The 26,570-nt window shown below is 47.3% G+C and overlaps 1 protein-coding gene and 1 long non-coding RNA gene across 3 annotated transcripts; both read right to left on the reverse strand.

The window, feature by feature from the left end:
• Window positions 1–3,541: 3,541 nt before the first annotated feature.
• On the reverse strand, window positions 3,542–5,162 carry LOC125718734 (uncharacterized). The gene is made up of 2 exons (XR_007384914.1): window positions 5,004–5,162; window positions 3,542–4,737 (listed from the first exon to the last, which is right to left on the reverse strand). It is a non-coding gene; the product is annotated as an uncharacterized LOC125718734 (long non-coding RNA).
• Window positions 5,163–10,759: 5,597 nt separating this feature from the next.
• On the reverse strand, window positions 10,760–25,629 carry LOC125718718 (programmed cell death 6 interacting protein). Of its 2 annotated transcripts, none has more exons than XM_048992719.1 (18): window positions 25,323–25,629; window positions 21,752–21,806; window positions 21,450–21,519; window positions 20,643–20,770; window positions 20,008–20,161; window positions 19,304–19,404; window positions 17,105–17,221; window positions 16,781–17,003; window positions 16,522–16,645; window positions 16,236–16,413; window positions 16,033–16,144; window positions 15,653–15,822; window positions 15,239–15,487; window positions 13,783–13,917; window positions 13,426–13,520; window positions 13,170–13,299; window positions 12,385–12,599; window positions 10,760–12,302 (listed from the first exon to the last, which is right to left on the reverse strand). In XM_048992719.1, exons 1-18 carry the CDS (start codon window positions 25,526–25,528, stop codon window positions 12,131–12,133), a joined length of 2,634 nt encoding a protein of 877 aa, XP_048848676.1. In that variant the 5' UTR covers window positions 25,529–25,629; the 3' UTR covers window positions 10,760–12,130. The 2 variants fall into 2 exon arrangements, with proteins under 2 accessions (XP_048848676.1, XP_048848675.1); XM_048992718.1 differs by having other exon boundaries at window positions 17,105–17,236.
• Window positions 25,630–26,570: the final 941 nt, after the last annotated feature.

A 26,570-nucleotide genomic window follows, 5' to 3' on the forward strand; every position in this document is an offset into this window, starting at 1 on the left:
AACACCTTCGCCCCTGCCGTCAGCTTACAGGCTCCGGCGAGGAAGTCGCACTGCCTGCACCCACAGCAACACGGCCTGGGCTTCGCGCACGTCAGGCGCCGGGAGCGATGCGCTTCACATGTTCAGTCAGCAGAGCACAACATCTGTCTGAAGAGCTAATGGGGAACACACAGCTGTGCTCGTTAATGAAGACGGAACGGGCGAGCCGGACGCGGATCTGGATGGACAGGGCGGAGAGGCTTCCTTTGATGTTCAGAGTCACAGAGATCAGTTACACATATGGGTGGGAGGCAGAGCTTAAACTGCAGCATTGCCACCAACATCCACGTCTTGAAAGGATGGAGTTACAGACCTTATGTCTGCAGGGTGCATCTGTGTCTTTTCTGTGCATTTCTGTGACTGCAAAGATGGTTGTGAATTCACGCACGAGTTACTGTGAACCTTAGTGAATTTATTAATATCCTGACCAAATTAATGACTTCACAGCCTGCCGTCCAAGAGAGTTTAAACCCTACCATCATCCCAAAAGCAATGACCTGCCCCTACCCGCCTCACAAAGTAGATTATCACTCCTTGTCCATGACAGTAAAGAACAATCAACTCAAACCAAAGGAATCATCAGAGTTTATGCTTTAATGTATGAGGAAAAAAGACGGCATCCATCCATCCATCCTCCACTGCTACAGGGGACCAGGCAACATAACTGCGCTACCCTTCCGCCGTGCTTATTCGTGATGAGGAACTGAAATATTTCCCAATCGCAAGAAACCATTCAGAAGAACCAGCATACCAGGGTCAGCTGTAACCTTCCACTCCACAATGTGATCCCTGGGCAGGTCAGGTATGAACACCACAGCCTTCCGGATCAGAGACTCCCAGCTCAGTGGAGCTCCTGATCCACATTAAGTATCAGTGCCGTTTATGTTGAAAGCTGCTGTATGCAAATGAATTATATAATCTATCTATCTATCTATCTATCTATCTATCTATCTATCTATCTGCCTGTCTCCTTTTGAAAATAGCTATTTATTCAGCAATCATCCTGTTGGTTTCCATAGAAACCATAATTGAATTTGCTTGTAGAAATGACTGCAATTTAGCTTAACTTAAAATAAACACACCAATAAATTCAATAATTGCTTTAAAAACATCAGGACCTTAATGGGGTTAAAGGGAGAATGAGACTGATAAATATATAACAGATATATACAAATTAACTATCTGACATTTCTTAGCATTTCTATTTGAAAGATTTAAAGCGTATTCTTTGCTTCTCAGCACATCAGCTGTGGTTACTTATAATATTAAATTCATATATATATATATTTTTTATGCTGTGACTCTGATCAGGACTAGTGGGTAGAGTATGGATGGATCAATGGATGGATGGATCAATGGATGGATGCATGGATGGATGGATGATGCCCCGCCATCTGGGCATGTTTGTCTCCCCCTGCTGGCCATTATAAGCAGGTAATAGGCGGGATGAGTTGGGGCAGAAGTGCTCTAAATGTGATGTGGTGAAGTGGTCTGTCCACATCAGGCAGCCTAGAAGTGATACTTATTCCTGCACCTCCACTCGTAGTTCCAGTGAAGTGGGACCAGAGACGTGTCAAGCTGGTAGAATTGTCATTTTTACTTGTAGCGTGACTCACAGTCAGGAAATTGCACTGAAATAACAGACAAGGCTGACGGGTGTTCGAGCTGCATCGCCTTTTGTCGGCACCCTACGCTACCAAGACAAATGGCGGATACTCACCGCACGCCGCCATTAGGGTAAGGTTAGGTAGAAAAGCAGGTGCTGAACGGACGGCCGCAAACCCGAACCCTATTTACTGCCTATTTACTGTTTATTTTACATAAATATTTCCTAAGAAAGGAGCAACATCTGTGCTACGCAGCATGATCAACCGCTGGCTTTGATGCGACGCTCCATCGCAAAACATCCAAGGGAGCAGAAAGGGGCCAAGAACTGAGAGTGGGCTCCAGCTGACGGGCTCCAGCTGATGGGCTTCAGCTCACGGGCGCCAGCTGACAGGCTCCAGTCAGAGTGCACTTCTGAGGGGGCCAGAGCCACGGGCAGGGGCTAGTGGGAGGAAGCCCTCACGGGGCCATGAGGGGCCTGAGGCCACGCATATCAAGTATAGATGCATCTCAAAAAATAACTCCTACGTGGGCCGTTTGCGTGATGTGCAGAGAATATGCTGGGGAGGCTACAGAAAGCGGGAGTGAATCTAGATTTCCTGGCCCTGAGGAGGAGGATGAAGAAGGTGTGAGGTATGCCTTCCCACTTGGGACTGGTTGGATCTATTCTGGTGGGCTGTGTGTTAATAGATTTTACTGAAGGAAGGCAGAAAGCAGAAAGGATCTGGCGTCAATTTGCTTGGGGGAGATGAAGCAGCTCTGCATAGATGGGTTCAGTGCAGAGTGACTCGAGTGAGGTGAAAGGTTACCACAGGCCGTGTGTGCATGCACTACAGTGCTCACTGTGCTATTTACAGGCACAGGGCTCCTTCAGTGGATGTTCCCTTCAAGACATCGGTGGAAGCAGAAAAATATGCTTTGCGAATGCACCATCACTGTATAAATTCACTGCATAAATTAAGGCGCAAAGTCCTAAACGTCGTAAACATTTGAATGAGGTTTTTAAATGGCAGCTCACTGGAATATATCCAGTTTACCCCACTGTCTAAAAATACCCAGCATCAAAAGGCTAAGGGGTGCTGGAAAGGTACATGCGCTTTCATGAGGAAGACGGCAGTATTACGACGAAGGCGCGACACCAGGTTCTTCCCTGTACCCCCCATCCATATATACGCAGCATTGTCAAAGGCAGTTGAAACGCACATGTAAATGTCAGAGGATGCAGGGCACCTTATATACCACTCAGGAACGCAAACAAAGGTGGAATTAGGACGATAAGAAGTCTGCAGGGGAGGCCTGCTAAGCTGGTAGCACGCCAGCCCTGTGTGTACCTTCTGTGAGACTGACAAGAAGCTCTCATTTCCCTTATTGGCAAGACAATACAGAGTTTAATCACCAGTCTAAATAGTTAGAGCAGTTTTTAGAAGCTGCTTCTCCCTGAATCATTCAAGTGTAGCTGAAACAAGTGTCTGATAAGGACATAATGACTGCGCTTCACAGATTGGTGCCCTACATTGTTTTCATGGACGGCGTTTCTCTTCCAGCCGCGTGACACTAACCGGCTGTGACACCGGGGTGTGTGGAATACACAGCGAGCAATTAAAGCGCTAAAGTGATTAATATCCTTCAGCGGCTGATGGAGAGTGATTTTGTCACACGGCCGTTCTTCAGGATGAGAACAATTCATTATGACGTCCCGTCTGCACAAGATGGCGTGTCGAGATTGCGCTGGATAAAGACATACACAGATAGTGTCTGTATTGAATTGGACAGGTCTGGGGACTTGATAATTTGTTTACTGGAGGTGACGAAGAGCCTCTTTCACAATCTGCAGCTCCCAGACCCCCAAAACAAGCCGAAAGCCACCTATTGTTGGTAGACAGTCATGACTCAGTCGTGGCTTGTTATTGTTTTAATGAGTCCAAAGTTATGCCTGGCTCAAATATGTGGAATGATACTGTGTGGCAAAATATGGAAGTAAGCCAGGAATAAGACCTGGTGTCCCTAACATCTTCAAAGTCCCTCGTGCACGGAAACATGATTTGACATCGATATAATAACAGGCTGCAGCGAGGCATAAGGCAGCTGATAATATCGCATGATAGCGAGGATAAAAATACAATCACAGGCACGGTGTCACGATAAGCGAAGGCGACTTCAATCGGCGCTCAGGCAAGTCGCGCTCGCACACGGTGAGTTCCGCCTTCTGCCGGGCCCCTTTCCGCGAGGTGCCTGTCCGTCCTCCTCCCTGAGCGACAAGGCCGGGAACAGATGGAATGGGAAGCATGTGCTAAACACACCATGACAGATCGGAGGGGGGGGGGGGGCCTCAGCTCCTCCAGAAAAGCAGCATTGTTGTTTTTTTTCCTCTAGGCTTGTTTCCCCACCGTCTGTCTATTTCTGTACACAAACGGCTCTCTCCCCCCTACATGTTTCACTGCCCATTACGCCGTTCCTAAGCAACTGTCAGAGGATATATCCTGTACCAAACCTGCTACAGCATGGTCTGTTTCTCTAATTACTTGCAGATGGCTTCATCACTGAAGTAAATGTGTGCTTAAAATGAAACAAAGTCCTAGAATTTTTTTTTGGATGTTTTATAATCAGCACGGCGCTCTCCTCACTTGCCACGGCTCCTCTTTGCCTGATCATTTGCATCCTCTTACATGTTCCTGAACAGTAATGTACTCGTGCCTTCTTCAGTCGTCTTGGGGCCGGAACGCTTGGTCGATCCTACCAAGTCAGTAATCGCTTCCCAGAGAATGAGATGTAGATGCAAAATGGCTTGTTAATTACAGAACATTCCATGATGTTCTGGCATAAAGCTGAACATCTGCTTATACCAGGCTGGAGTACAAGCTACGTGTAATAAATGCAGATATTTAAGCGCATATGAAACACTACTTTACCCATTTCCTGGTTCTTAAACTTTTAACTCCGCTGAACCACACAGCAATTGAAATGTGTGCCACTGAGCCAGGAGGGCGTGCACGCGGCATCTGGGTGGGTACAGTAGGAACGTGACAAAGCACAGAGAGAAAAGCAGGTACCTTCTGCCTCCTGAGGTCGTCCTCCTGTCTTCAACCGAAGCTCCTGGTTGAGACCATGGAAGAAAAGGATCAGTTTCATATATTAGCTTACATTCTTTCATGTAATTTTAAAACGATGCCAAAAGCGATTGTGATTTATGTAGGTCTTGTTCATGCATTTTCATACACTGCGCTATTTAGCAACCTACTTGGATTCTGGTCACATTTAACTAGCTCTTCTGGTGCTTTTAACTTCTATAAGGTCGGCACTTCAAAAGCGCCGAACCTCCAGAAGCTTCTGAGGCCTTGCAGCACCAGCATGACACCTACCTGGCTGTCAAGGAGCCCTGAGTTCTCTGCTCCAGAAACCAGGATGACACTGAGTCAATAGCCAAAGACCCCCGAGTTCTCTGCAGCAAACTGTGAGGCAATGACCCCCGAGTTCGCTGCTCCAGAAAGCAGGACAACACTGAGCTCCCCTGAGTTCTGAACTCTGTGGAAAAAAAAAAAAAGAAAATAAAAAACAGCAAAGTTTTCTGCTGAGAACTTGCAGCTCCTGGCTTCACGGAGCACTTTTAATTAAGCGACTGTGAGCGTGTGGGCGGGGCAGACCGTGGCAGATGAGCCGGTGAAATACATTAGCGCCGAACACGTCTAAGGTGTGAACTTCAGTGCCGGAACAGACAACTTACATCCCGGTGCCATGGAAACGGGCTCCGAGTGGGACCAGAATCGAGCAGGCAGAAAGGGAGATATGTATATTTCTTTTTTTTTCGCCCGGGTGTCTCTGGAGCGAGCAGCTCTCACACCAATAATTGTCACTAACGACTGACAGGCTGCTGAAATCTCAGCGCCAAGCCTCACTGGCTCGCCTGCTGCGCCAGCGTCAGGAAGGTCGTCAGCAGGGGAACGTCAGACATGCCTCACGCCATCCCACCTGCCTCTCAGGGCCAAGGCGGGGGGACGGGGGGTGGGGGTGGGGGGGCTGGAGGGGCGGCTTTCTCTGCCAGCAGGTGACAAAACGCCCACGGAGCATGTGCGGGTGGCAGGCATACAATTCCTGTTCATTAGAGCAAAGTTTTAAAGCACAAGTGACATGGAGAACCCCCACCCCCCACGGAAGCAATGGGGGCCTTGTTAAGCCATGTTGAAACCCGACTCCACTGTCATTCTTGAAGTTTTTAACCCCAGTTTGCATCTTGAACACTGTTGTCGCTTAGAGATGCGTGTAAGCTTCCTCAGTCAGTCACTGATGGCCAGACATCACCTTCACACAGCCTTGGACAGGGCCTAGAAGGTGCTCAAGCACGGTACATGAGCGGCTGGAAGCCATTTCAGAAGGATACTGACCGCGTTCAGCTTAAGTGCCCCTGTCTTAGGGCTGCATAACAGGAGCTACAACGCACTAAACGCTCATCGTATCTGAACCATTAGGGTTAGAGCTGCTAGCCAATGCTGTCACATTTAGCCGTGTGGTATTTTCTGCTTTCTGTACTTTTATTTTTTTTAGCAGAAGCTTTTCTCTAAAGAAACATACAAGCAAGGTAGATAACGCATTACAAGCATAATACATCATAAGTTAAATATAAGTGCATCCACCAGTAGCAAGTAAAGGCATTTCAGGGACCAGCGGCCAATGACAGAGAGGAAGAGAAGATCAGCGGCAGGGTGAGGTTAACCTCACGCAACCTCACACTCTAACTGCTTTGTGAAATATTCCCATTCAGAGTAAGTCACCTCATCTGCCATGGTGTCCACACCAATCGCCGGCCCTTCAACACAAGGCCGACCTCCATCTGACCCATGGCTTTATCCCTGCTGGATGCATCACGCGCAAATACAAGTGAACAGATGAACATGGCTATTAACAGTACTGTAGAAACGGATGCGGGGCGGTGGGGAAACCTGCACAAATGCTAATATAAAGAAGCGAAGAGTAAAATGCGGGGCGGTGGGGAAACCTGCACAAATGCTAATATAAAGAATCGAAGAGTAAAATGCAGGGCGGTGGGGAAACCTGCACAAATGCTAATATAAAGAAGCGAAGAGTAAACTGCAGGGCGGTGGGGAAACCTGCACAAATGCTAATATAAAGAAGCGAAGAGTAAAATGCAGGGCGGTGGGGAAACCTGCACAAATGCTAATATAAAGAAGCGAAGAGTAAAATGCGGGGCGGTGGGGAAACCTGCACAAATGCTAATATAAAGAAGCGAAGAGTAAAGTGCGGGGCGGTGGGGAAACCTGCACAAATGCTAATATAAAGAAGCGAAGAGTAAAGTGCGGGGCGGTGGGGAAACCTGCACAAATGCTAATATAAAGAAGCGAAGAGTAAAGTGCGGGGCGGTGGGGAAACCTGCACAAATGCTAATATAAAGAAGCGAAGAGTAAAGTGCGGGGCGGTGGGGAAACCTGCACAAATGCTAATATAAAGAAGCGAAGAGTAAAGTGCGGGGCGGTGGGGAAACCTGCACAAATGCTAACATAAAAAGGCAAAGAGTAAAATGCATATGTTGGTTTCATATAATGTACTAGTGTGCAGCAACAAAAACAAACTAGCAACAGAGTTACTCAGTTTACTGCTTGTACTGCTGAAACTGTAATTGCACTTCTCAGTATTTACACACACACAGACACACACGTATGTGTATATATATATATATATATATATATATATATATATATATATATATATATATATATACACATACACACACACACACACACACACACACACACACACGGGGATGTTTGTATCGGATATAAACTCTCAAAGTGGTGCTATTCTTGGTGCCAAATGTTTTGGTTACAGCATCGCAGAAACTGCCAACCATCTTGATACATGCCACAATGTCTGAAGTTCCCAAAGAATGGTGTGATGAAGAAAAAATATATACGATCAATGACAGAAAACACCATTTTAACAAGAGGTCGGAGAAGATTGGCCAGACTCATTAAAGTGAACAGGCAGGCCTCAAATGCGAAATTTACAGTTCAGTACAACAGAGGAGGACAGAATGACGTCTCTGAAGGAAAAAGTCATGAACCTCTGTGGTTTTGGAGGGAAAAGTGAGTCCAGATCAGTATTATTTGGTGTCCCTAACAAACTGGCCATGGAACGTATATTTTAATAACACAATGACAGCACCGAAGGCACGTTCCAGGGAGGGTGGGGGAGCGCACCCGTCAGCCCCCATAATCCACCATGCAGTTACTGAAAAGTAAGCAGGAGCATTTACACAGAGAGTGTGGAAGAGAATGCAAAGTGCACTTCTGGGTAGGCCGACCAGATAATCCATATCAGGGAGGACACTTCAAGCTACTCCAGGTTTTACAAACTATTTTAAATCTGAGAGGCACCTGTTCTTCGCTAAATATCTCACTCCTTGTGCTTTGACTGCTTTGATTGAAAAACTCATCCAGCTGTTACACATTAATATTAGTGGCATATGCATGATTATAGGACACTGACCAATAAGCACACAGCAAGAACTCGGTGCTCAACTGAGATCCCGGGTCTTTTAATTGAAACGGTATTTTAAAAATCCTGTCCTAGTTCCCTACTTCTGGAGGAAAGTTTGTAGTCCAAGAGCAGATTTGTTGAATTTCCGAGGAACATTTGGGGAATTTTTTTACTGTCAGTGGATGTCCCGAACATTAATATTATCTCCTTTTTCTAAAAAGTGTCTCGTTTTTATAAGTCAGCGCATGGCTGGTTAAAAGCACATTCCTAGAACCAGATAATCTCTTAGCAAGTTTCCGTTGGCCAGTTATTTATATAAGGTAGTAAAGACACTCACCACTGAACAGCCGCTAGTAGAAGTGCTTTCATAATCCTTATAAGACCCACAACATTATCTACATCTGCCCTAAATATCTGCTACAGTATGCATTAGTACGTTAGTTACAACGTGTACGAGATTTGAAGTTGCGGTAAATTATAAATAATCTGTTGTCATCGTAATTCGTCCATGAAACACTGAAACATAAAGAGGTAATAGAATATTACCTAGACATACAAAGCAGGAGAAACAAACAAAACAGCGATCTATACAGAGCCCCCGGTGCAGTGACTCATGGACTCATTTGTCCTTCAGCTGTAACGCTTTTGTTGTCATTGATTTGTTGCTGGTTCCGCTGATTTTCTTTCCTGTGTTAAAAGCAGCTCTGATGATTTCGCGTATATTTCATGATCCAAACTAGGACCGTCGGAACCGTGGGTCTCGTAATCGCTTGTGGGAAATTATTATTACTATTGTTGTTGTTAATAATAATAAATAAATAATAATAATAATAATAATAATAAAATAATGATAATAAAATAATTTATAACAATTGGTCTTTAAAGAAGTTTTATATAGTAGAACCGTAGCGACTTGAAACTTAACTGAGCAAAAAGGAAATGTCCAAAGATGAGCTGACTTTCCCAACCTGCTGCTATTTAATGACGGCTGAGCAATAACTCGCTGAGCAGCTCGTAGACACAGCAGGTTACACGTGTCTGTTAAGACAGGACTTTAGCGGGGAGGTGATGTCTTAACGGTTTCATCATTGCACAAGGTGTGGTCGCCATGCATCTCGAATAACATAACTGTTCATATTGATTAGATTATAGGTTTACTGCCCAATTTAGTAACTAATATCGGCACAATGTGACGGAAGAGAGAAGAATCTAGTTAATCTAATAAAACGGGGAACAATTCCATCTTATATTAAGTAAATAATGTAATTAATGCTCCACGGACACCAGCGGCCGACCGTCTCCTAAATCATCACAGAGAGGACATGAAGCAGACGCTGGGCGTGACTGCGCCACCTGCGCATGTGACTGCGGCTCAGGCCGCCTGCAGCTGCTCTCCTCACGCCGATAAACTCCGCGGACGAATCCGAATCCACATCACAAGCGCTAAAGAAGTGTCAGAAACACCAACACCATCTCACGGGCTGTCAGACGGCAATAAAGAGAGGTTCTGCTGGTCCGGCGAGGAGCGGCATTTGGTCTTGACAGGGATGATTACAAAACCAGAGGTCACGAGTCATTCACAAGAACAGACACACGGCAGAAACAGGACGCAATGTCTAAGCAAAATTATTTTAACGGAGAATATTTCTACTGCATCAGTCCATGCATGATTGCCGGTTTAACACGGATGCCTAATTTCCCTTTCCAAGAAGACAGAACTTCAAAAACGTTTGTTACTGTTCGAATAGTTTCATCAGTGATACTGTGGTGTGAAAAAATAACAGATTTTCACTTGTATTTTCCATCAAGACTGTGTAGATATTTTAAAAAACAGCTTCACACAAGGATGTTATTACCTTTTAAACTGCATATAATCAGGCTCAAATGTAACCAATTCCCCTGAGGTTAAAGGTGGAAGAACCGAGGAGGGACGAAATAACTCAATATACAGCGAGCTCGGCTGCAGATTTTCAGATTAAATCCGTATTTCGGAAACAAATCGCCCTTCCTCTGCGGAAATGCGAGGCTGCCCTCTAGTGACTGTAGGAAGAATTTCACATAAAACTTTATTTTCAGCTGCAGCGCCAGATCATTACTAATGGCCAACGCCTCCCCTCACAAGTGTGATCGAGCAAGTATTATACAACCGTTAGCTGAAAGTTACTTTTACTTTTTTCTCAAAAAAATAAAGCAGAACCCACTTTAGTTCATTCAAGGAGGCCGCTATCTAAAGCGAGGAGGCCGCTATCTTTTTACACTTCATACCACACAGAAAATACTACTGTCTCTGTGTATCAGTTGCGATTAAAAATATATATTATCGTCGATTACCGATAATATCGTCAAATGTCAAAAGCCTACTATAAAGTATCGTTGATTTTAAAGTATATGTAATGTACGTTTAGATTTAATTGAAATGTCGTTTATGGGTCCTTCTTTCTGTGCCGCTCCTAATTGTTAAAAATGCGGATTTTACTTAACACCACTGGCTACGAGAACTTCCTTGTGGATATAATGCATGATTAGGAGGTACCAGCCTGATAGTGAAAAACCCATAACCGCAGTATGAAAAATGTGAATCTGGCACATTGTGAAGGCCATTTCAAGATAACACGCCTGACATACATTCTGTAACAAATCTTAATTTTATTTATGATTAGTTTACAGAGCATACATGTACCTGGCGCATAGCGGTGTTCGCAGGGCTGTCTGCAGCTGGTTATGCAGATGCAGCGCTTTTCACATACGGCTCCCAGAGTTTGCTTTAAACCGTGGTTACATTTTTAATCTTATTTTTTTTTGCATAGTTGCTGCCCCTTACAGGGTGAGGAGAATGACATCGATATCGTAAACAGAGTTAACAACGAGAAGGAAAACTTCAAAAGTCAAGACGATTAATACCCTGAGTACAACAGGGTTACCAGATTAGGCGATCTGTAACAAATGAAGAATCAGAAGCAATGGTTTGGAACTACAGGCTCCTATGCTCCAATAGCGATAGCGCTAAAAGAAAAAACACTTGAAGCCAGTGGACCACGCGCACTGGCGATCAGGTCCACAGAAACGTCAAAGACGCTGATCGTCATTACCTTCAGACACTTAACAGTCGATTCCATCAACAGCACGGTCCCAGAATTATCATTAGTGCAACATTTTATAAGAGCAGGAGGCTTCAGCGAGGCCGGAGTGCTCACTGCCAGATTGACGTCACTGACCACGATGAACCTTCACGTGAGTGTCACGCGCAAAGGGCCAGGGTTTCCAACTAAAGAGGAGCGATGGAAAGGCTTATGTACAACGTGATTTTAATCAAGTTTAAAACAAACAAAAAAAAAATCAGATGCAAAACATTTTTTGTTAAAGACAGATGGAGTCTTTTATACAGTTTCATCATTAATGTACCAAGTAACCCACAAGGTATTGATTGTAAGAGTAAAGAACAGAAAAAGAAACTGGTGTTTGCCCAGCTGAAGCTCAATAAATCGTTACTGAACATTTTCTTGAAATCCTGCCCCTAATATAATACACATAAACATCTAGAGAGCACTTCATTACCTTATTCAGTATAAAAATAATATATAGTAGCGAGATAGAGGAAACGTTTTCATGAGAATTGCAAACAATAAGTCAGTCTTCCCGTTTCCAGGGGCCTGGTCTGATCACTGTGCGCAGTATCTGTGCAGACCCGCTGGTCAATATTACGGCACAGCAAAGATGGCAAACAAGCGGAGGCAGCCCACCCGCCTGCCTGCGCAGGCCAGCAGATCTGCACAACTACTGCGCAGCTCTGATGCCCTGAAACCCAAGTGCCTTCTTGGGTGCCTGCCGTTCCCCGTCCCTAGTGTTTAAACACGATGCATCTGGATGCAAAGCTATTAGTGAACATAAGAAGTGTTAAGAGAAAAATAAAAGAAGCGACGGAGACTAGGAAAGTTATGCTGGGAAAGGTTAGACTGTGGCAGGATGCACGGTGATGTTGCTGTCAGAAAAGCGCCACCTATTGCTGGGGGAAGTACGGCTGTTGAGGCTGCGGTGGCTGCTGGGAGTACGGGTACGGCTGCTGGGTGGCTCCCGGGTATCCGGGCTGGGCTGACGGCTGGTACGTCATGTAGGGCATGTTGTACTGCCCGTAGCTGTATGGGTTGTAGGCCACGGGCATGGGGAAGTACCTGCGAGGGAAACAGCCGCGGTCACCAAGGTCCACAGCTCAGCTCCCGCAGGCAAACGCAGCAGCTGCACCATGGCGCTTACCCGGGGTAGCCCTGGTAGGTGGGGTAGGGAGGCCCCTGGGCTTGCGGGGCCTGGGGGGCCATGGCCGGGGCAGAGGCCGCAGGCAGAACAGGAACCGGAGCGGCCTGCAATGGCGCCGCAGCCGCTGAGGGAGGGGCACAGGCTGGCGGAGAAGAGAAGTTCGGGGGAGGGGGCCTTGCGGGGGGTGAGGGCTTGCTGGGCTGCTGCTGAGGTTGCTGTGGGGTAGACAGAGAGACATCAGTCAGAACGGGACCTGGAACCTGGAACCAGGAACCTGGCACTCGGCTGTTCCGCCCCCAGAACCGGGAGGCCAGTGAATGCAAACAATCGTGTTCAAAATATCAGAGAAACCTATACAACTACAGAAAGACACTGGTCTGCACACTGCCATGTACGCAGCCGCTGTCGTTGCACTTGTGGCCATCGTGTTGGCTTTAACCAGTCTGCCCATTCTCCGCTGACCTTTCTTGTTATTGTGGTGTTTTCAGCCAGAGAAATGTCAAAGACTGCTTGTGTTTTTTCTTTGTTCACACCGTTCTCTAAACACTACTCACCATAGGAGGGTGATTCGTTTGCTGGTGCCATGCGTTGTACTTCCAGCATCTCAGAATCACCCCATACTCAAAATCAGGTGTCTGTGCTGCCAACACCCAGTGAGCCACCAAGCCTATCAGGTGGCGGAACACACTGGGGCACAGCCACCTGATTGGCTGTTTGGAGGAGCAGCTGGTCACTGAGAACAGGCAGCTTATCACACTCACTGGGCAGACGGCTGATATACTTACGAACACGGTCCTGGGGGCCGGTGTAGGGCCCCCAGCACTGGCAGGGGGGGTGGCCCCAGGGCCCGCCTGGTAGGAGGGCACGGTGAAAGAGGGGGCACTGGGTTCCCGTGCGATGCTCTGCTGCAGTTCCCTGCAAAGCGAGCAGAGGGAATCCTCAGCCAGTGTCCGGGGGGAGGGTGGTGGTGTCACAAACATACAGCCAAGAGAAATCAGGATACCACACTGGGGGGGGGGGGGGTGACCCCCACACTCTTACTTGAGCAGCTCGTCTCTCTCGGTTTTGCGGGCGAAGACGATGTCGCTGCATTTGTTTTGGAAGCGCAGGAGAATTTCAGTCAAGTCGTTGTAAAACTGTTGGGGGACGAGACAGCTCATCAGAAGGGTTAGGGTTAGGTTAGGTTTAGGTTAGGTTAGGGTTAGGCCGAATCACTACACAGAACCTTCCAAAAAGTAAATCAAGCGGAAAAACAATATCCTGCTATAAGTCACTGACAGAAGCTCAATCACTCAGGAATCAGAAAGAATAAGTCCCACAGCAGAAATTGTGGCTGCACTCAGGGCAAACAGACCCATAACCCAGACTGACTGCGAGTCCCTCCTGCCTGACACTCACCTTTGTTCCCTCCCGCAGGTTGCCGGAGATCTCCACGTAGCTGTCATGTGCAGCGGCCAGCTTCTTCAGGACCTCCTCCCGCTGGTTGGCCTCCATGTTGGACTGCTTCAAGGCGGAGAATTCCTGGTGGGACGTCTGGGGGGGGGGGGGGGGTGGAGGAGGAGGTACATTGGTGTAAATGCGCACGAGCAGAACAACTCGGCGAAATGCACCGGTGCCAACCAACGCAAACAGGCAGGACACAAGACAGCAACAGTGCCGTTATGGCCACCTCACCAGTACGGTTATCTAAAGCTACAAGCGGGCGATGCCAAGCAACTGTACAGTACGTTTCATGCACAGAGGGCATTCGAAATGCTTTACAGGGACAGAAGACACAGGTACATTTAAAAATCTATTTGAGTAAGACTATCTAATTAGCTATTCACACAAACAATAAACTGCATAAAACAAAATAAGTAATAAAGCAAATTTAAAAATGATTTAACCAGAGTAGAGTTTTTAGCTGGACTTAAAAATGGCTGCCGTTGGTCCCCGTGGGCTCTCTTCCAGTACAGTGGCTAAATGCTGACTGATTTTGTCTGAATTTATTTCTAAGCACGATTAGGAGGCCTGTCACTAGCAATCTAAGAGCTGGCAGGCCTGTTGGGTGTGCGTTTTGGGCCTGAGCCATTATGTGATTTATCAACAAAGGATTAAAGTGGACGGCGATGCAAGGAGCTGAGAATGCGACTGAGGTGCTCATTTTTCTCGGTCCACGCAAGTCTGCTAGTAGCAGCACCGAGAATAAGCTCCAGTCGTCTACTGGTCTGTTTAGCTGGCCAGTAACGAGACCACTGCAGAGCAGCTGGGGGATGAAGGCTTGGATCAGCAAATCCAGATCCAGTCGGGATAAGACACCAACGAACTGGGTGATGTACCTGATTTATGACGGACTGGTTAACAACAGCCCTGTAACTGTCCAGTTTACAAATCACCCAGCTTACTCTGAGGCACCTAACTGCGCAATAGTTACAACTGACATAAGTTCACAGTTTGCACATCTGTTTCTAAGCAGTTAAAACCATCATTTTAAAAAGTTGGTGGGGGAGGGTCAAGACCCCAGGTGCCAAGTGTGAACACATAGCATTGGCACTTCCAAAATGTTGCAGGTGATGGGGTTAAATTCTGACTTGTGATTTCTATGCAGTGGTGAGGGCAGCTTATTACCACATCATATTAATGAAGAAAGATGCAAGTTTGTCACACTGGCTGACAATTTGGTGCGACAGGCATTGCGGGGCGGGGGGGAATATGATGCTGTGCTTTAGATCCTTTACAGCCTCCTAAAGTTTAACCCTCTATTATCCAGAAGCACGGCTGCTAAACTCCAAGAGGCTACAGGGACGCAGCTACGTCGCATGTTGCATGTGCTGGTCCTGGTGATGTTCCTGCAAGGACAGGCATTAACTCAGACCTGCACGTTACTCAGCAGCTCCTCCTGGGTCCGCAGATTCTGCTGCACCGTCTGTCTGTAGCTGCCGTACATGTTGTTGAGCTCTGAGACTGACAGGGCCTCCTCGTCGATGGCTCCGTCCTGGGCCAGAGCGGTGAGGAACTTGCTGGTCATATCGAACTGCACAGACTTGATGTCACTCTCCAGTTGCTCTCGCTCCTTCTTCAGCTGTTCCAGCTGAGCCAGCTGGCTGCGCAGGACATTCACCACCTGCACAGGGGAGATGTGTGGCTGTAATTAGTTCAGGAACTTGGCGATTTTACCGTTGGAGGCGGGAAGGCTGACGGCAGGACGGCGGAGTGTCAGCAGTGTGGCATGGCTCGAATGCGAGCCATGAGGCAGGAGCACCGGGCCGAGACTAGGTCACGCACTCACCTCACTGCCCTGCAGAGTCATGGCCGGGTTGGCGGACGGGATGGCGGCGCTGAGCTCGGGCTCCGGCTTACACAGCAGGGCGATCATCTCGCAGTGAGCGTTGTAGCGCTCACGCACCACCTGGTCTGCTTGCACTGCCTTGTCCAGTACATTGCGATAGTTTGTCCCCTCTGGAACCGGGGGGGTGTGGGGGGGGCAAAAGGAACAGCATTACAGGGGCGCTCCCGCACTGGGCCACCTCACGCAGGGCGCTCCAGCACTGGGTGGCTCTTTGGAAACAGGCGTGGCCACGGAATTCGCATGAAATCAATGATGATGAATCAACAGGGAACTAGAGACCTCTTCCACATGCCTACCGGTGGCTTACGGAAAACATTCACCTGCTCTCAGGGGCTTGTATAGCTCCCCAGAAGCTGTTCTGCTCCAGCGCTGACTGAACTTGGTCCTCAGGTCACTGTCTGTGGACTCCTCGTCATCTAGCATTTTCAGAGACTGAGGGGAGGAGAGAACATTGGTCACATTTTCTGTGGCTCAGGATGGCAGCCTGGGTGGCTGGGCTCAGGTGTGGCTGGGGGGCACTAACTTCGTCGAGGATCTCCCGGTTCCTCTGCAGCAGGTCAGGTAGATCCTTGATGAGCTGCTCAATGGTCTGCAGACCCCCCTGCTGGATGATGGAGCGGGACTTCTCCAGGATCGACTGGGGCACTGAATCCCCAGAGAGGTCCTCAAGGGCAGCAGGGAGGTTCAGTGAAGCCAGCACCCTGACAGGAATGTTACACGCATGTTTCTCTGTAACTGAACAGCTCCTGAAACAAGCACCCAAACCCTGATGGCGCAGTCTGACCGGCCACTACAGTACAGCCGCTCACCCGTTGCAGAGGTTCGTGGCCTCCCTCATGGTGCCGATGAGCTGGTTCATATTGTCGGCCTTCCGTTGATTGTAAGCACTCAAGGACTGCTGCACGATCATGGGAACCATCTTCTCAAAGAGATCTGTAATAAGCAAAACAAAATCAGGATGATGGGACCGACTTCACAGGTAATAAATGCCAATATAATGACCTGATTCCGGTTCTTCCACACGTAGTCACACTCCTAACCTACCAGCCAGCACTTTGCTGGTCTTACCAGTGAACTTCTGGCTGATGGGCGCCTGGATGGCAGTGGGCTTCACCAGGGCAGCCTTGCCAATCTGCTCCAGGTCCTTCTGCTCTGGCACACGGTCATGGTAGATGAAGTCATTGTCTTTCTTCCCGGCTGTCAAAGCACGTGCAATCTTGTTGGAAAGGTCCTTCACGTTAACGTACTCGTCGTAGCGTGTTGCGACGGTCTTCACGAGCTCCGATGCATGCTGAACAAACAAGACGTGACAGCAAACGTAAGCGACACAAGGGGCAGACACACAATGCGGCTTCTCTCGCCGTGGCAAAGTGCATCTGACGTGACCGTCACCTGAAGCCTGCCAATCTCCTCCCCAAACTTCTTCTGCTGCTTGGCCAGAATGGACTGGTGGTACTCGGCGTTGGCCTGCATGATGCAGTGCTTGGCAGCCAGCACCGGCAGCACCTCCTGGAAATAAAAATACTGACCAGGGGAGAGTCCAAGCACAAACAAGCACAAAGACACCACATGGGATGCAGGTGGAGAATACAAGAGAGAGAACAAAACACAGGAAATGAGAATTAAACATTAATGCTTCTGGCTGATCAAATCAGTGAAAAAAGAAAGAAGAAAACTGAACAGGAAGAAAAACATTGGCTGGAATGACTGACACGGACAGATGAGCTCCTCATGGTCTGCTCCTCACAACAAATTTATGAAAGAAGACTGGCTTTCTGTCAGTTGTATATCTACGATATAAACCAGTCATCTTACAGGGTGCTCAGGAAGAGGGCATGGGGTTAGGGCAGCGTGAAAAGATGCAGCATATAGTGTACGAGGTGGGCCTATACATCCATACGGCATATAGTGTATGAGGCGGTACAGCATACGGTGTATGAGGTGGCCCTATACTTCCATACGGCACAGAGTGTGCAAGGCGGTATAGCCTGAAGTGTACGAGGTTGCCCTATACGTCCATACGGCATATAGCGTACGAGGCGGTACAGCATATAGTGTATGAGGTGGCCCCATACATCCATACAGCATATAGTGTACGAGGTTGCCCTATACGTCCTCATGGCATATAGCGTACGAGGTGGCACTGCATATAGTGTATGTGGTGAGCCTATACATCCATATGGCCTATAGTGTGCATGACGGTACAGCATATAGTGTACGAGGTGGGCCTATACGTCCATACGGCATATAGTGTACGAGGTGGGCCTATACGTCCATACGGCATATAGTGTACGAGGTGGCCCTACACATCCGTATGGCATATGGCGTACAATCTATAACATGCCCCTAGTGTACGAGGTGACCTTGTCTGTACCATCAATTAGTCATTTTGTTCAATTTTACGCTCTGAAATGTCTTCAGTACGTTATATAGTGAGTAAATCAGTTAATTTACACTGGTTTGCCATTCTGATCACAGAGGGTGGAAAAAAGCATCATTCAAGCCAATGTTATCTGATCAACAGTTCCTGTTTATTTGTTAACAGGTTAAATCAATGAATGTTCACTTCAGACAGGTCAAAGATCAGATGTATCTCTTGTATTTTCCTGTTAAGAATTAATTGTTAAATTAATCCTGTATTTCCTGAAGGGCCCACAACAGATACAATCATTTGCAAGTGAAATACTTTTTATTTATGCACAGAGTGAGCACAGCCTGTGTAAACCCTCCCCTTAAAGATCACATGTGTACATGTGCTGAGGGCTGGGGACCTTGGTCACTCATCCAAACAAGTTCCAGTACTTGGACAACAGTAAAATAACACATGGTTAGAGTCTGGCCATTCCAGAACATGGACCGTCTGTGGGTCACCGAGGACCAGACAGGGCAACACTATTTCAGGCCTTTGATTCTCACTCCTATGCAGAGCAGCGGCAGCTCAGGAAGCCAGTACTCGGCACTCAGCAGCCTCTAGGTGGGCCACCGACAAAAATCGAAGGACAGTGAACGTGGAAGCATCCCTGGTGTGTGCTGACAGGGTTCGAGAGACACAGAGTGAGACGCACATGACAAGTGGGTCACAAGACCAAAGAGCAGACGAGCACAGATGGGAAAGAGTTCCATTTTCAAGAAGTCAAACAGACGAGACTGCAAGCGCCCAGCTGATACTGAGGGACACCACTGTAACAGGCCGATGTGGCAGGAGCAGGCGGTGTCACACTGCAGCACAAACACTGGCCGTGTTTCCATGGTTACTGGGATCCTGAAATCTCTCTACTTCTCAAGGTTTAAAAAAAAAAAAAAAAACTAAATAAAATACAGATAATATGCGAAGAACTTGGAAAAAATGTGTTCGCCTGCAGCTCTGCTGATTGCCTTTTGTGTATCGGTATTGAATTTAAATTCACAACGACGTAGCTGCTATAACTGTTAGACTCCGTGTTTTACTGATGAAAAGTACAGTGCTACACAGCACAGAATTAGTGCTACCCGTCTGTCTTCTTAATCCTGATCAGGACTGGGGGTCCTGCACCCTGTGATGTCTGTGGGCTCTCTGTGGCAGAAGGGCGGGGGGGGGGGGTCTGGACCTACCTTGGGCAGGTTCTCTTTGTACTGACACTGCTTGAAGGCGTCGCTGTAGAAGTCTGCGGCCTGATTGGCCAACTTTGCGATTATAGCATCTTTCATTTTGTCTGCAAACCAGACAAACAGAAAACAATCTGTGTTTTGCCCCACAATATTAATAGCAGTCACTGCCTTCAGCTTTCAGCAATGACTTTTTAACTATAAACTTCAAATTCCATAATAAACTATATTTCATGTTGCATCCTAGCTTCTGTGAACTTTAAAATAACTTCTCAAATGAAAGAATACAATGGGCTCTAAAAAATTTATGGGGATAAATGAAAACAGTAAATCCATAAAAAGGTGTTGGTACAATGGATTTGCATTGTGTAATTATGTAATTCATGATATTTACACGATTACAACATAGCACAAGTTCCATTTACGTTGCTCTGGCTCCCTCTAGTGGGAATCAGTGCATAGTGTAGCACTAAAATCCATAGATGAATGAAGTTGCATGTCAATTACCGCAACATATTCTCACAGTACTGGGTCAAGCAAACTCATTTGGTCCTGGGCAGCTTTTAATAAGCTATCCCTTAATCAGCATGCACTCGGCTGCCCCTGCACTGAGACAGAGGTGCGATTAGGCGGCAGCAGGCGATCGCAGACTTAGGAGCGGCATGCGGCGCTGACACCGCCCCCACCCAGCACCAGGCCACTGGCCTTACCTGAAGTAGCCTTGATAAAGAAGACCTCCTGGGCCTGGGCCAGCATAATCTGGCTAAGGGTGCCGACGGTGTCCGGGGCGATGTCCATGGTGGGCTCCCGGTTCAGCGCTGACAGCACCGTGTCTTTGATGTGGCTGAAAGCCCCGCTGGCCAGCTGGGGGGGGGATGTAATAGTTCAGAACATATATTCATCATCCAAATAGCTTACAAACATTTCAGCAGCTGGACACCCGGCAGACCTGACAGACAGACTGCAATGTCTCTCCTGGGACTCCTGCCCAGCAACACTGCAATAGCTGCCGCATGGGCTTCTCAGCGTTTGACTGACATCTTCAGATGCCCAGGAATAGTATAAGAAAAGGCACGGCATTCTGGGAGATGTGCGGCCCAGGCTGAGCGCCGGTGGTACCGCGGACGCTGCGGGGAGCTGCTCAGCCTACCACTGCAGTGAAACGTCACAGGGACCAGGCTCACAACGGGGGAGACATTAACGCGCACATCGCTGCAGCTTTCAGGAAGGTGGATGCCACACTAAAGTGCCCGGGTGCCTGATGGACAGCCGAGCCGCATCGGGAACGGAGGCGAACAGGACAGACCAACGCGACAGGACATGACTGAGAGGACGGGTAACTGACCTGATACAACTTAGCAGCAGCCTTCAAGCTTTCGTCGTTCTCCAGGTTCTGCTCGGAGGCGATCTGGCTGGCCAGCGCCGCCACGTTGAACAGCACACATGTCTTCTCATAACCCAGGCTGGCCAGGGCTGTGGGCATCGAGCACACATGGGTACACAGACAGGGACACGAGCAGCCGAACCCACCTGAGACACTATGAGCAAGATGGCAAGTTTAAGTAGAGTTTCGCCCACTGTGGAATTGGCCCATTGACAGTGACATGCCATTTTGCCCAGCTCTGCGTTGCCATGGCAATGGGCTCTGTGAGAATGTCAGCTAACATAATGTAAGCAGAGAGGCTCACTGCCCGGTCACACTGCATCAGCTACGGCTCCCAGGGCACAGAGGGACAGCCGGGGCACCCGCTCCCTTGGTGGCCCCGACAGAAGCAGGGAATCGCCCTTTGGGAAGGAGCGTGATCTGGAGCACAGGGTATTGGCACCCCTGGCTGGGCGGCTGGACCGTGACAGTGAGCGTGGAGGCAGAGCTCCCTGACAGGGCAGCTGGCTACTGCAGTGGAGAGCCACGCTGCATGCAGGCTGGGGCTTGCAGGACATGCATCTTTAAATATGTGCTTAGCAGGGTCGCCTGACACCTGCAGGGCGCACGCTTCAGATTCCACTTCCACTGTGTGTATGCACATCTACGTGCAGTTTTCATGTTCTCCTCATGTCGTGTGGGTTCCACATGCATCTACACAGCGCCTCACCCCCGTGAGGTTATGGGAATGCTCATATCTGTGGATGGATGCATGCAGAAAAGACTTACCAAGCTTGACCGAACCAACAAAGAGCGATCCTTTGTCAAAGGCATCTTTCCAGGTGAATGTTAAACAGAGCTGAAAATAGGGATTGTGTTAGCAATGAATCTGACAGCATCCTGCAGAGTACATTTAATAATATCCTGAATGCACAGCGGCATGAGGGCCAACAGTTTCACTAGCTTAAGCGACATATGATCTACAACACTATACATAATGCAGTCTGTTGGAACCATATAGAGATTGTCATCCGCTACAAGTCAAACTGACAAAGAAGCAAGCGATACTTAAGTAAATGAAAAAAAGATACCTGGTTTTCCGAAAAGGGAAATTTGGGTTCAATAGCACTGAGCTGATCATAGTACCTGAAAAACAACCACAAATCATCAAAAAATCTTTCATGTTTCCAAGGGTCAAACTAAATATAATTAATTTGTTTTAAGCAAACAGAATATCCTCGTCCATAAAAAACAGTCACATTATCAGCTATTTTTTTTCATGTCATTCGTGTGTGTGGCCCCTTATAAGGCATATGACAGTAGCTTCTGGTTTCCAGGACTTTTTTATTGCAGTCCTGTTCTGTCTATGGGGTTTAGAATCACAGAACTCTGCAGCCCTAAAAGACTGGAGTCAGGAGTCAAATAACGTAACAGCAACACTAACAACGTATGTAAAAGACTGAGAAACACCATATGTGACAGATGACATGAAGATCAACAAGGATTTTATCATCATTAAAATAAAAACACGACACTGGCCAGGAGATATGCGGGTAACTTTTAATTAAACCTAAGACAATATTGAAGTATAAGAAATAACATGAAAGCAAGGATTTTAGAAGGAGGCGATTCTGAAAGCAATTGCCATTTACACACAGGCAGTGATCAGGGCAGCCACAGCCTCAGAAAGCCCAGAGAAAAGGGATCCATTCCTGCATCTCATCAGAAAACTGACCTCACTGCATTACTGGTCCAAAAAAAAAAAAAAAAAACTCAAGACATTTACATGTTTATTTATTTGGCGAATGCTTTTGCTAAAAGTGACCAACAAGTGAGGCAGATCACAAGTAATACCAAGCAGAGTAACACCAAGCACAATGAATGCTGTTTATCACTGCACAGACCATTAAAGAAAAGGCAAACATATATATATACACATATACAGCTGATCCTAAAAAAAGCACGGTGCCTAAAAGCTTCTTCATGAGCAGCACTGCGTGGGCAAACAGCCCCCAGAGCTGAAGATGGTGACTGCGGTGTGGGGGAGAAATGCTGCTTGGATCTCCCGTCACGTCCTGCGGCTGGCACAGCGACACAGGGCCTCAAAGGGCCTGCTGTGCAAGAACACTCTGCGTATCCGCAGTCAGCACGGAGCAGCTGGGGTCAAAGGCTAAATGCTTAAGCAATTCTTACCAACCAGGAAGAATCTCTCTCTCTCCACATAAACGGTTCATCTGAGGTCTGCCTGCCTGCCTGGGTTTCCTTAAGGCCGTGTTAAATATTCTGACCGCCAGGGACTTACGGAAGAGGCTCTCAGAAGCCCCATCTATTATACATGAGACAACGCTCAGGATGTTTTAAACTGTTATTCACGCAGCTTTTAGCATCGGCAGCTGGCATCTCTGTGAATGCGAAGAAGCATCACATAACCCCCAGTACACACTGCTGCCAGGCGGCGGTTGATACAGTGCCTACGTGTAAAACCAGGATTATCACGATGTATCAGGATATTACGATGCAGAACCTTGTGCACACGATGCCCATAGAGAATGCCAGTTTTCTGGGGTCACCGTGTGCAGGAATGTCTGTGTGCCCTTCACAAGCGGGAGGTCTCCTGGCGCTTTGTCCCAGTGACGATGTGAGCCGCAGCCTGAGGAGTGCTGACAAAGCCCGCGGCTGATCGGCGGCGCTCAGGGACAGACAGCAGCTGGGGCTCATACCCGTCAGGCTGCTCAGTGCCTCTCGCCCAGACTCTCCTAGGAGACGCACGCGGGGGACCCACACAACTTATTCAAGCTATGCGACTGTGTTCCACTTACATTCTCCATTAAAAGGAAACTCTGATACAACAGCACAAAACATGAGGGCAGCAAAAAATAATACTTATCTAACTGTTTATCTAATACAAAAGCATGGCAGTAAATAATCCATCCATCCATTCTGTAGTCCACTTATGAACTGACAAATATTTTCAATCTAAACCACTTTAATCATAGCAATATGGACAGCAGCTAGACTCATTACAGAAACATTACATCTTTTGATTAGCTTTGTCCTTCTAAATACACATGAGAAATTTCAAACAAGGTCCCCACAAAACTCCAACAAATCACCAATGTCGGCTGTGGTTTTGTTAAACAAATTCTGACAGCTTTCTTCCCCATGCAAACACGATCCCGCTGCCCTTTCAGTTGGCTCTCAGCCTTGCTTGTCCATTTTCCCACACAAAGTCAACTCTGCGATCGTCCTTCATACACATTTCCGCGTCTTTCCAGTATCTCCTGCTTCTCTGGCATTCTTAATGTCGGCTTAAAGCCCATGTCACGATCCTGCATGTCCACAGCACCACGACTGAAAGACCGGCTGGTGAGACAACCATTCAAGGGCCTTTCTGAGGGACTATAGTTACCACAACAAAAGAAGCGTTCTTAACGTGTCAGTGCTTCGGTGAGGGCTGCACTCTCCGCAGAACTGTCGTGTGGAATAAGTAAAGTCCACCTTATCTGATACAAGGGTAAATGGGCAAAACCTTTTGTGTGTACCCAGTAGTTTACCTGCAGAAGTGCCCCCCCGCATACAGTGTTACTTAGTATGATTTTTTTATATAAAGTGTATTCATTTTTATAATGGACTGATCAAGAATTCTATTTCCCTAAACATTAACATAATACTGTCAGAAACGCATGTATCAAGTACAACTTAAGTTCTCCTTGAGCTGCGGGAAGGTCACTCCATCATGAACTTGGTGTTTACTTCCTTAATATTTACGGTACTCAGCCTGCTCTGCACCCCCCAATCAGAAAGGGAAACACAATGACATACCAGCACCTGACTTGGGGAAAACAGGACCAGACCAGCTGCTCGCTACCTTTACTACTACCCCCCTCCCCTTAGGTTAAAAGAGGCCCGAGGCTGGTCTTCAGTCAAAAGGTAAGTAATCAAATGGCTGCGGAGAAAACTCCCACACAACTGTTGCAGGCTTATTGCCAAGAAAGGTGCTTAGCTAAAACTGAATTGGTTACACAGCTGAACATTCTTAAGTGTCAGTGTATTCGACTGAAAGGGTAGAAAGCGGCTTACGATAAATGCCACTGGTGGCTGGATAAATAATTAATAGCGATATACAATGAAATGCTTGTGCACAGAGTCCTTCCCTCGCCGCTGACGGGAAAATGCTGTGTCACGGTGCTCACAGGGGTCCCGGCTTTAGCTCATTTTACACACAAGATACCTTCATAAAGCCGTGAAGCGGCTCCCTGCCCGACCCGCCCTACCAAAGAGGTACCCGCGGGCTGCCTCGCTGCCATCCTGCCGTGCTCCGCCAAGCTGCTTTTTCACATTCATCTTCAGCTCACGCTTTTTACTGCCTCGTTGAACACAGCTATGTATCAACAACGATTTACATGCTAAAAATTAGTAAACGCAAACCCATTTTGTGACACATTTAACGAAGATCATTCAACGTAAAAACCTCGCGTGTATGAGAAACGGACTCAACTAACAAACTGACGGGCTTCATACTTGTCTAGTTTGCGAAAGCGTACAACTAATCGGCGTGATCTTTAAAACACATCACAGAAAATCAGTAATCATAATATTTTTCGTGCAGACTAGCTTGACTGTACGTAAGAGACTGAAACTTGGGGTTAGATGGCGCCTCACCTCATCAGGATCTCCAGCGAGCTTTCGTGCTTATCTAGCGGCCTGTTCAGGGCATTCTTACGCAGCTTATTTAGCTCTTCCACGGCACGGAGATACTCCGCCTGATCTTCGCCCGCCGGGTAGGTAGCCGTGATAAACTTTGACAAGGGTTTCACCAAGTCCACATCAGACGACTTTTTTAACGGTACAGAGATAAATGTCGCCATTTCGGCCCGCGAGACTGCACACAAACAACTGAAGAGGGAAGTAATCGGCCGAATAACAACAGGAGTCACTTCCTGGGTACGACTGACGGGGGTCACGTGGCAGTGACGCACGAGAAAGCGGAAACATGAACGGCGCGCGATGACAGTTTACGCATGTGCACGGCGCCCGATTATTTCCATCCCAGTTCCAGTAAACCACGCCCCCAGTTTATGACGTAGATTTTATGGCCAATCGTTTTCCTTAGATAACATTTCCATTCCCTGCGATGGGCTGGCCCCCCATCCTGGGTTGTTCCCTGCCTCGTGCCCATTGCTTCTGGGATAGGCTCCGGACCCCCCGCGACCCAGTAGGATAAGCGGTTTGGAAAATGGATGGATGGATGGATGGACATTTCCATTCCCGTAGTCGCCGTATAAAGCTGAGAATGCTTAGCAGCTCACTAAAGTTTAATAATAATAATAATAATAATAATAATAATGTTTTATTTATATAGCGCCTTTCATACACTCAAGGACACTTTACAAAAAATTTAACAAGGTAGGCAAGTTACATACAAGACGAATAATTTATTTATTGAATAAATGTGTTTTTAACAGAAGCTTAAAACGGATAACAGATTTTTCCTCACGGAGACTGAGGAAGACCGTTCCGAAGTTTAGGAGCTGTTACACTAAATGTTCTGCCACCTATAGTTGATACTCACTGTACCTAAGCACAGGTTAAGTCTGCATCGGATGATCTTAATGCACGAGGGGCTAAACCATGAAGGGCTTTGAAGGTGATGAGGATAATTTCATATTTGATTCTTGAAGAGACTGGCATTATGAGAGTTTAAATAATCATTTAGAAGAGCAGCAACAACTTTCTCCAGGATTAAAACCGTGGAAGGTTCAGAATGTGTAATGGCCCGAAAAACAATTCACTTAGTTTAAATTGTAGGACAGTTGGCTTAGCAGATGGTTTTTATTCTAAGTATTTAAAACTATCCATGCACTGAAGCTGGGGTCGTTGTGTTCTTCCATGCTATAATTAAGCACCATC

This window comes from Brienomyrus brachyistius, chromosome 23 (genome assembly GCF_023856365.1).
Source record: "Brienomyrus brachyistius isolate T26 chromosome 23, BBRACH_0.4, whole genome shotgun sequence".
In the NCBI taxonomy this organism is placed as follows: domain Eukaryota; kingdom Metazoa; phylum Chordata; class Actinopteri; order Osteoglossiformes; family Mormyridae; genus Brienomyrus; species Brienomyrus brachyistius.